Consider the following 11,514-nt stretch of genomic DNA (forward strand, 5'->3'; position numbering starts at 1 on the left):
AAGAACATAATCATATCAACAGATTCCTAATAAATGAGCTAGAAAGAGAGGAACACAAAACACAAAAACTCAAAAATCAATGGTTTCTGAAACTTGCTAAAGGCAGACTGCCAGACAACTAGCCAGCCACTGACAGGTCATGTGACCTGCCAGTGGCGGCTCCTGCCAGCCAGCTGAAGATTGAACCCCTACTGGAATAGCCTATTATACCATTAGTACAAAATCAATTGGCAGTGAAATGCTGTGATTGACCAATGAGAATAAAGTGTTCCAGAAAGCTGTATAATTAAGAAGTGTAATGAATCAAATCAAAGAGCTTAGCAGTAGCACAATACTTTGAATGTATTTGTTTGATAAGCAAACCATTTCTCTGCTGTATCTTGTAGAACGCCCTGGACAGGAGTGAAGAGCTGACTCCATTAGGATTTCATCTAGCCCGTATGCCTGTAGAGCCTCACATAGGAAAAATGATTCTGTTTGGGGCTCTTCTTGGCTGTTTGGATCCTGTGCTTACCATTGCGGCCAGCCTTAGCTTTAAAGATCCCTTCTTCATACCACTGGTAAATACAAACACACACTTTCACATAAACACATGTGCAGCCCCAGAGGGCGTTCTCTAATGAGGGATTGTTTCACTGATGGATGCGTTTATCTCAGGGAAAGAAGAAGATCGCGGACCACAGGAGAAAAATACTCTCCCAAAACTCTAGAAGTGATCATCTCACTATTGTCAATGAATTTTGGGTAAGTCCTAGAGAGTTTATTTTCATTAAAAAGTCACTCTTAATGGTTAGCTCCCAGCTGGTCCTGGCATGACACATTCACAGCTAGCCATAGGGATCTGTGCTGAGGGCTCATCTAGTCACTGAGAATCTGTCCTGAGGGCTTGTTTTGTCGAGGGCTTGTTCTGTCAAGGTCTTTGCTGCCCATGAAGGGCTATCATTGTACTATAAAAACATACAGAAAGTTTTAGAACACAAAACTCGATAGAGATGAATACAGTGGCAAAAGACGACCTGCACACAGATCAATGATGATTATGACGTCATCATTACCTCTTTGACCTGCCCACTGGTGTGTTAGTGAATATGGACAGGCAGGAGAAATAACACAACATGATCAGTAAATAACTTTATCTTCCAAAGGGACTTAATGATAGGAAAGTGTTTTTTTGTTTGTTTTTTTTGTGAATATGTTGAAGTGCATTATTTGTTTGTTTGGTACATTTCTCTGTGGATTCTTTGATAAACCAGCCACAATTAGAGGTCGACCGATAGTGGATTTTACCGATACCGATATTTAGGTTTGACCGTACGTGCCGATAACCGATTAATCAACCGATATTTTTTTGAATGGATACTGGATATAAAAAAAAAACATAACACTCCAAGTAAAACAGTGCTGAACTGAAATGTGCTATATGACATAAATATATAACTATGAATATATTAAAATGAGAAGTTCTACAGAACGAATTCTAGAGAAAATAATTTAAACATTTAAAATATTACAGGTTTCTTTAGCTATAACCTAATAACATACGTAAATTTCATAGGTAAAACACTAATGCAGCATCTAGTCAACAAATTAATTACTTTCTAATGATATGGCAACATGGACTGTAGTATTTTGTATACCGTTTCGCCGTTTCAGCGCTCTCGTACTGTGCAATGACAGCGCACTCTTCTCAGCGCTCTTGTACTGTGCAATGACAACGCACTCTTCTCAGCGCTCTTGTACTGTGCAATGACAACGCACTCTTCTCAGCGCTCTTGTACTGTGCAATGACAACGCACCCTTCTCAGCGCTCTTGTACATGTGCAATGACAACGCACTCTTCTCAGCGCTCTTGTACTGTGCAATGACAGCGCACCCTTCTCAGCCCTCTCGTACATGTGCAATGACAACGCACTCTTCTCAGCGCTCTTGTACTGTGCAATGACAACGCACTCTTCTCAGCGCTCTTGTACTGTGCGATGACAACGCCCTCTTCTCAGCGCTCTTGTACTGTGCAATGACAACGCACTCTTCTCAGCGCTCTTATACTGTGCAATGACAACACCCTTCTCAGCGCTCTCGTACTGTGCAATGACGGCGCACCCTTTTCAGCGCTCTTGTACTGTGCAATGACAACGCACCCTTCTCAGCGCCCTCGTACTGTGCAATGACAACGCACCCTTTTCAGCGCTCTTGTACTGTGCAATGACAACGCACTCTTCTCAGTGCTCTCGTACTGTGCAATGACAGCGCACCCTTCTCAGCGCTCTCGTACTGTGCAATGACAACGCACCCTTCTCAGCGCTCTCAGCCCACCCTTCTCCAGCAACGGACGCAACCCGGAAAAACTATTGGTATGGATTTCTGCCGATAACGATAGTTCCACCAATCAACTATCTGTACCGATATATCGGCAAAACCGATGAATTGGTGGACCTCTAGTCACAGTTCAATGCAAGATTTACAAATAGACTTTTACTTAAAGATACGGACCTGACAGTAATGCCGCATCATGGGGGGTTTTGGTATTTACTAGTTTGGGGGAACAGACACAGTCTCTATGTTATGATATCTAAGTGAAAGAGTCTCTACATTGGGTTCTAACGCCCCAGTAAAGTGATGGGGACACTATACTGTCAAAGAGCACCGTCCTTCGGATGAGACGTTAAACCGAGCTCCTGACTCTCTGTGTTCACAAAAAAATCCCAGGATGTCTTTCGAAACGAGAAGGGGTGTAACCCCGGCATCCTGACCAAATTTGCCCAGTGGCCTCTTTCCATCATGGCCTCCTAATCATCCCCCATATATATATATATACATATATATATACTAATTGGCTTCATTACTCTGTTACCTCTCCAACAATAAACTGGTGTGTGGTGGGCGTTCTGGCGCAATATGGCTGCCGTCGCATCATCCAGGTGGATGCTGCACATTGGTGGTGGTTGAGGAGATTCCCCCCTTCCATGTAAAGCGCTTTGAGTGCCTAGAAAAGCTCTATATAAATGTAATGAATTATTATTACATGACATTGAGAGATTTATTTGACTTCTGTGACGTGAGACAGCTAGCAGATGGTCAGTTTAGCCAGCCTGCCTGCTTCCTGACCTGGGCCACAGTTAGTCAAATGCCAGCTCTAAGACTATTGAGTGATGACAGTCTATTATGTATCTTGTCGCCATGGTAAGCGGGGAGGGTGCCAGTGTCTGACATCGTACTTGCAGGCTCATAGACCTCTTTAATGTTATTTTTAGGGATGCCTGACTGATGCAGTCGGATATCATTTGTGCCAACTTGATAACAATTTTACTGAATTATGTTTCGCAAATGAGCATTAGTGGTGTTTTTGGATGGTGTTATTTTAGGGCTGGGAGGATGCTAAGAGACAGGGTGGCAGGTTTGAGAGGGAATACTGCTGGGAAAACTTCCTGTCTGCAAACACGCTACAGGTCAGTGTGCACTCTACCAATCAAACATTAGTTAAACATAATAGACGAAATTGACCTTTTGATATGCACTTGATAAATGGAAACCCATTTTGCTCCTTCCCACCAGATGCTTCAGAATATGAAGGGTCAGTTTGCGGAGCATCTTTTGGCAGCTGGCTTTGTGAATAGTAAGGACCCTAAAGATTGCAGCTCTAACATCAACTCAGGTACTTTGCCTAGACTCTTCGACTGCCATTTACACTTGTACCTTTAAAGATTTGAGCTGTCTGAGAGTGCTGATTTTTAAGGAGCGATGAGCTACTATTTTTCTAACCAAAATCCAAACATGATGTTGACACCAATGTTCCCTGTAATTTTTTTTCTTGCTGAGCAAAACTTTTTTCTATTGGGCGGACATTTTTCGCCACCTGAGCAAAAATATTCTTTATACCTGACCTGTACAGCATACGTAGAAACACAATGGTTTCAACATTCAGTTGTAACTTTTAACTTGAATGTGCCATTTCTATTTTTATTTGACCCTTGATGTAACTTATTGGTATTAAATCATATTTTCGAAAAACAAGCTTCTTAACAAATTAAGAAGTCACTAAATGAAGCACATTTTAGGTTACCTGATTTTTTTTACAGTGCTGTTAACTGTACAGTCTTTGCCAAGAAATCCTATGAAAAATAATTTACAAAATCTTCTGCAGGACAGTTCAATTCTTTACAATAATAGAATATAGTATGAAAGAAAAGTAAGCTGTTGCACTGAGATGGTTTGGGAAAACCATAAAGTGTTTTTGTACAGTCAATTAATTGTGTACAGGAAGCATTAAACCATCAAAGTTAAATGATTGTTTATTGCTTATGAATTTCCAATATTTTCTTTAGCAGGGGGTTTCAAACTTTTTAATGGCAACGAGCCCTAAACAATACCCTTGTGAGATTCTTTATTTAGGCTTATAATATAATAAAATATAGGCCTAATATAACCTAAACAATACCCTTGTGAGATTCTTTATTTAGGCTTATAATTAGGGCTGGGCAAGTCAACGCGTTATTATCGCGTTAACGCATTTATTAATTAATGCCGAATTTTTTTTATCGCACGTTAACGCAGTTTTTTTTTATTATTATTTTGAAAATCCGTTGCTCACTGGCTCTGAATACACATAGGCCTACAGTCAAACCATGGATCAGGGGTGGGATGTTGGTCAGCCAGCAAATAACCCACCCAAACAAGCAGTGGAGAGGCTTTGGCAGGTTCTCTCAGGTGAACAGAAAGGGAGACAGCGCTCCACGAGTGAATGACAGGCGCTCTATGGATAGTAACCATGGCAACGGCCTCTGTGCGCTAAGCAGCTGTAGCCTTTTTAACTTAAATTAAAATTATACATAACTTTACCTGATAGGCCTGCATTTAGTTTAGCGGAGATGCTCTGCCATGTAAATTCCATCCTGTTGATGACGTCCTGATAACTATTTAGATTGTGGAAACTCACAAACAGCGAGCCGAGGATCAGTCTCTATTCCAATGATTTGTGCTGCGCGTCATGTAGCTACAAAAAGTTAGGCTATAGACAATTCAACTTCGGCAACAGGAGGGCGCGGGCGCGTGCGTGAGACGAGCATGACCGCAACAGTTTCACAGGAACGCACCCGCTTGTCGCTGCACCTGTGCTCGACTACTTCACCTCACTCTAGTCTAGGCTGATTTATAATTCTGCGTCGGATCTACGCCGGAGCCTCTACGCTATAGACTACGCGTTGGTTTTTATTTATACTTCTGCGTCGTTGCCCCCCTTGACGCGCAATTACACATGCAGAGGGAGGGAGCGGTTCTAGCAATCACAGCGCTTGCGGCGTAGAATTGACGCATTGTTACATTTTTGGAGAGGTGCACGTCAGGGTACGCGCGCTACACACAGCAGGTAGGCCTACGTAGCTACGGCGTGAGTTCGATGCAGAAGTATAAATTGGGCTTTACATCTGTTTAATGTAATCTTAGTGTACGTGGGAAACCATGTCATGACCAAACCTAAGCTACTATCAGAGAAGTAACGTTGGTCGACTTATATCTGTAGTAGTGGTCATGACCTCTGACTACATAGACTGTTTCTGCTGCTCCCTGATAAAAAATACCTGTTGAGAAAAAAAAAACAAGAAAACTGGACTCGTTTTAACAAGCTAGATAAAAGGTAATGCCCTGGCAGTGGCATAGCTTTGTTTTAATATTTGATTTGATTATGTCACAAGGTGACGAACCAGCAGCGGAACTATATATTCCACGGAGGAATGTTTCCACCCGGAGCGCTTTCAACGGAACACCCAGCCAGCCTTGTATGCATCGCTACCATGGCAACAGCAGCCGCTGATGACAGAGTGACAGCAGGTGCGGCGCATCAAGGGGCTGTTTGATGATTGGGACACACAGTGCTTTGAAACAGATAAAAACCAAGCTTTGGGAGACCAAGGGGAGTTCAGTTCAGTGCAGTGTTCTGTGTTCGGTGTTCGGTTGCTGTGTCCTGACTTTGTTTCCGTCGAGGTGGGCTGAGAGTTTCTGTGGGACAAATCGGCTGGTGAGATCGACCCGCGGAAAGGAATCCGCTACGAAGGATTGGGTGGTGTGGAACAGAGAAGCAGAGGAGAAGTCGCCTTGGAAATATCAAGTCCCCTTCTTGGGTAGAGATAAGTGCAAACCTTTTACCGGCCGTACGGTATGTGATTTATGCACAAAGACACTATACGTGAAGAGAAGCGATCTAGGAAAAGGAGTCTAGACACCGTAACGAGAAGACAGCTGTTGTGATGCATGATTGAGGTCGCTATATATTCTTCCGTCTTACTGTCCCCGCTGTTCAGAACAAGGAGGTGGGCTGTGGCCTTATATTTCACAGAGTGGTTGAGAGTGACGTGTGTTGATGCTGTGCCCCACCGTTTGCGTTTGAAGTGAAGTTACTGCATGCTTACTATACCGAATTCTGTCACGTGCCCATCGGCCTTGCCCTGTGTTGCAGTTTGGAGTTGCTGAGGAAGAGATTAAGTGAAGGTGGAATTTAAAGCTTGCTGTGTTCTGATTCATCATTGATGCTGTTCTGAAGAGCGGAGGAAATCCAGTTATCTGCTGTTCTGAGTGTCCCCCGTCTAAAGCTGCTGCATTCTGTTCCATCATCACTGTTGGGGAGAGTGCCCTCCTTCTCGCCAGCCCTCCGAAACTCTCCGTTACCCGTTGTATGGGGAAGAACCTACTGTACTTGGAGTGCCCACTTGCTGTCCGGTCGACGTCTTTCACCGTTGTGAGCTTCTGTATCCGCTATACTGGGAGGAACCAATTGTACTTGGAGTACCTACTGGCTGTCCAGTCGACGCCCCTTCCACAGCCGTAAGCTTTCTGCACCTACTGTACAGGGAAGAGCCAACCGTACTCGAAACACTCACCTGCTGTCTAGTCGACGCCTTTCTACAGCTGTAAGCTCCCTGCATCCCCTGTATAGGGAAGAACCAACCATACTCGAAATACTCACCTACGGCTGGTGGACGCCGTTCTGCAGCCGCAAGTTGCTGTACCTGCTATACTGGGAAGAACCAACCGTACTCGAAATACTCACCTGCTGTCTAGTCGACGCCTTTCCGCAGCTGTAAGCTCTCTGCACTCACTGTCTAGGGGGGAACCAACCGTACCTGGAGTACCTACTTGCTGTCTAGTCGACGCCTTTCCACAGCTGTAAGCTCTCTGCATCCCCTGTATAGGGAAGAACCAACCGTACTCGAAGTACCCACCTGCTGTCTAGTCGACGCCTTTCCACAGCTGTAAGCTCTCTGCACCCACCGTCTAGGGAAGAACCAACCGTACCTGGAGTACCTACTTGCTGTCCAGTCGACGCCCCTCTTCACCGCTGTACACTTCCTACACTTGAGAGATCGAGAAGATTACATTCTACTTAGAGCCCGAGAAGGATAAGCCGTGCTTAGAGTACTTACCTGCTGTCCAATCCACGTCCCCTTCATAGCCGAGAGCCTTGGCATCCGAAAAGTCTGAGGGGTTGAGTGGACCGAGTCCTCGCCTGTTGCCCGGCCGACGTCCCGGCGGCCACTGGATGCTGAGGAGGAAGGAGGAGTTTTAATTAGGATCTACAAATTCTTTTAATCAATAAAGCCTGTTACATTTTTACTTTCCTTGTCCGCCTGGTTTCTGGTTTGCACCTCAGTGGTACATTCCAAAGGGAGGGGGTAGACCCAGTCGACCCTCCCGACCTGTGACAATTACATTAATGTTTAAGTTGAGATTTACAATAAATATTTTATTGCTACTGTGTAAAGGGAATACTGCTGGTATAAAGCACCTTATTTGTTTAAAGTTTTTGCAAACCATGTTATTGCACTTTTGTGTAGCAGTACATTTAAATCAAAAGTGCGCAATACACTGTACTTTAGAATTCATTATTCACTCTTGCGCGTAACAATGCGATTAATCGCAATAAATTCATGCGATTAATCGCGATTAAAAAATTTTAATCGTTGCCCAGCACTACTTATAATATAATAAAATATAGGCCTAATATAATATTTAAAAAAAACGAATTGAAGTATTTGAAGTGATATAATATAGTTTAAATGCTTCAATTTGTTTACATATTATATTATTATATGAAAACAAACTGAAGCATTTAAATAGATCTAATAGCTAAATATTTTCAAGAAAAGTGAATGTGAACTCTTTTATAATCTAACCATCCCTGAAACTCCCCTACACACAAAAACATCTATTAAAACTAATGATGTATTTTGAATTTGCACGGAGGTGGGTGTGTAATTGTTACCGTTCTGTGTCCATCAACCGTTATTTCCACCACTTTAATCAAACCACTCTTCGTTAAAACATTATGATGTGATTTTATTTCACATGTCTTTGCGGTTCTCGTTGCCTCTCATATTGAGCTATTTGGTCCGCACACACGACTCACTGCCAATCAAACACGCTCACATCATTCTCTTTCTATGAAACCTGTAAACTGCATTCACCAGTTTTCACTCTATAGCGGTTGACCAGAGCACTGAAATTATTTCTCACTTAAACTACAATCAAATGGATTTCCTCACACATTTCGCGTCAGTCCTCTGCGTGACATTTTAATCTTTTCTGCGCGGCCGCCGCTTCAGAAGTGCGCGGCCAAGGCATCAGAAGTGCGCGGCCGCGCACGTGCGCAGCTTAGAGGGAACATTGGTTGACACTATTGATCCCAGAAAAATATTTAGGTAACACTTCACAAAAAGATTCCATTTAATAACATTACTTAATGCATTTGTATTGTGTACGACAATTTTTTCAAAAATGAAATTACACGTCATCCAGCATTTTATATCTTTAAGACACTCTGTCAATTTAGATAAGTTAGTGTTTTCATCTGGTCGTGATGAAATATATAATTGAGTGTCATCGGCATAACAGTGGAAATTAATTCCATGTTTTCTTATAATATTACCAAGTGGCAGCATATATATTGAGAATAGCAGAGGGCCTAACACCGATCCTTGCGGCACTCCATAGTCTACTGACGTTATCTTCTATTTTTCCCCATTTAAACAGACAAAATGGTAACGGTCTGATAAGTACGATCTAAACCAGCTTAATGCCTGTCCCTGAACACCAGTGTAGTTTTGTAGTCGATCCAAGAGTATTTTATGATCTATAGTGTCGAACATTATTTGACTTGAAATGTTAATATTTATGAGTTTATTAAAAAAAAATTACATAGATTTAGAGTAATTAATGCTGTAAATGTCTAATCTAATTTAATCTGTAAAATCTAATTTTCCATGATATTTTGACATAAGAAATCATTGTACTATAAAAACATGCAGAAAGTTTTAGAACACAAAACACGATAGAGATGAATACAGTGGCAAAATACGGCCTGCACACAGATCAATGATGATTATGACGTCATCATTACCTCTTTGACCTGCCCACTGGTGCATTAGTGAATATGGACAGGCAAGAGAAATAACACAACATGATCAGTAAAGTGGTTGTTGTTGTTGTTTTGAAATTATGTGAATATGTCAATAGTGCATTATTTGTCTGTTTGGTACTTTTCTCTTTGGATTCTTTGATAAACCAGTCACAATTTACAAACAGACTTACTGAAAGATATGGACCTGAAAGTAATGCCGCATCATGTATGTACAGTAGCAGTGTTCTATCGCCTAATCTGTGATAAATGATTTTACAACAAACAACGTCTGACTGTACAGGAGGGCTTACATACCAAAATTCATTGATTACTTTTTGTGTGTAGTAAATCAAGCCATTGACTAATTAGTCAAATTGACACTGTTACTCTCATGGAAATCATGTGTTATTTAAATTGTGGTAAGGTTATATAGAGAAAGAGAGCAAAGAAACACTCCCTTTAAGATCGCTGGAGCTGTTCAGTGACAGTGAGAGTTCTGTACTCTCGCCAAAACTCGCCTTATAATCAGAGCTGCTGTCTACAATGCACAATGAATCTCTAATTTACATTGTGTCCACATTGTGTTAGTTGTGATTGAGGAATTGTAAGTGTGAATACGAGATTCAATGGCGAGATGATTGGAATCGTGCGCTTAACAGCCATGATTATGATCAGCTACAATGTTCAGCGATGCAACCTAAGGGAATAGATCTAAATATAATTCTTTAATCAATCTTTTCACAATAAGTTAATCTCGGCAGATACAATTTTGATGTAAAAATTAGTTTCTAGTTGTTTTTCTCTCCGCTCTGTCTATCTTCCTATTCACATTTTTACATCTAACATAACCAATGTTCTTCATTATTTATGTTACTCAGAGAATGAGAAGCTGATTTAGAGCAGTGATAGTAGCAGGTATGTACCCAAAAGTGGCCAAGATTCGCCCCAGCCATAGTAAGAAGAGACCGATGTAAGTGGCATGTATTTCTCCTATTGCTTGTTTTTTTAATGTTTATTTTGGATTATGTGGCCTCCATTCTTCAGTTCATTGATAGGCCTGAACCTCAATTGAATACTTACAGACTGTCACTAGCTGCATTTCCATTACCCTTCAAACTGCGCAAATTGAAATTGAAAATACGCCAAATGGAAGCACATCAATTTCTCCCAAATATCGTTTTTTACTTTAAAAGTGTTTACACTCGCAGGAGGTGGTTGTTCAGGCAATTCGAAAAAGGAATATTTTGCAAAACTGCAACAGCTATGGAGATTATCAATCGTCAATCTACTGATATTCCTGCCGCTCCAGGATGTCAAATGTTGAATTTTCTGTCGAATTTGAACCACTGAATTTATGGAAGCGAATTTGTAAAGCAAAATAAAATGGACTGTCAAAAAAACGCCGTCATTTCGCCATAGCTTTTTATCGACATTTAGAAAATATTCCAAAAGTTTTGTGCAAATCTGTAATGGAAACGCGGCTACTGATGGCATTATCCCAATTTAAGACATCTTCACAGACCTTTGTTCTGTTGTGAAAAATAAAGGGCAGAAAAGATGAAAAGCAATCTCAGATGAGAGAAACGGCATGAAAAGATCTGCATGTAATGTCTTCAGGAGAATATAACCTCATGTCACAGTGGTGGTTTGAAGATATCATTGTCATAACTCTCAGGAGGCATCCTGTTGTGGCGTTTGATTTCAGCTTTAATGCACACAAAGTGCATCAGCGCTCTTTCACAGCCCTACTGCTGCACACCTCCTTCACGCCACTGTATACACCACTTCACTCTGTCCGCTCTTCACACGGCTTCCATTTAGCATCATTCTATTATTTATACGCCATTCTGCCTGTGATTTAAAACCTTTACACTAAGCCTAGCTCAATTTGTTACTGCTCTCACTGCTAGACTGACAATCAGTGTAAACTAAAGTCTGCTTAACATTTATATTGTAGTGAAACCTTATACCATTCAAATGTTTATTTTTTGCTCATCAAGGCTGTATTTATTTGATCAAAAATACAGTAAAAACAATATTGTGAAATATTGTTGCAATTTAAGATAAACAGTTTTCTATACAATATATTTAAAAATGTAATTTATTCCTGTTATGGCAAGCTGAATTTT

At 41.3% G+C, this 11,514-nt stretch overlaps 1 protein-coding gene across 1 annotated transcript; it reads left to right on the plus strand.

Moving 5' to 3' along the window:
- The first annotated feature begins 391 nt into the window (after positions 1-391).
- LOC130073385 (ATP-dependent DNA/RNA helicase DHX36-like) lies at positions 392-10,377 on the plus strand. The gene is made up of 5 exons (XM_056238751.1): positions 392-560; positions 658-744; positions 3,363-3,446; positions 3,553-3,652; positions 10,264-10,377. Exons 1-5 carry the CDS (start codon positions 441-443, stop codon positions 10,281-10,283), a joined length of 411 nt encoding a protein of 136 aa, XP_056094726.1. The 5' UTR covers positions 392-440; the 3' UTR covers positions 10,284-10,377.
- The last annotated feature ends 1,137 nt before the right edge of the window (positions 10,378-11,514 follow it).

This window comes from Rhinichthys klamathensis, unplaced genomic scaffold, assembly GCF_029890125.1.
Source record: "Rhinichthys klamathensis goyatoka isolate OS25496 unplaced genomic scaffold, OSU_Roscu_1.1 h1tg000538l_1, whole genome shotgun sequence".
Taxonomy (NCBI): Eukaryota; Metazoa; Chordata; class Actinopteri; order Cypriniformes; family Leuciscidae; genus Rhinichthys; species Rhinichthys klamathensis.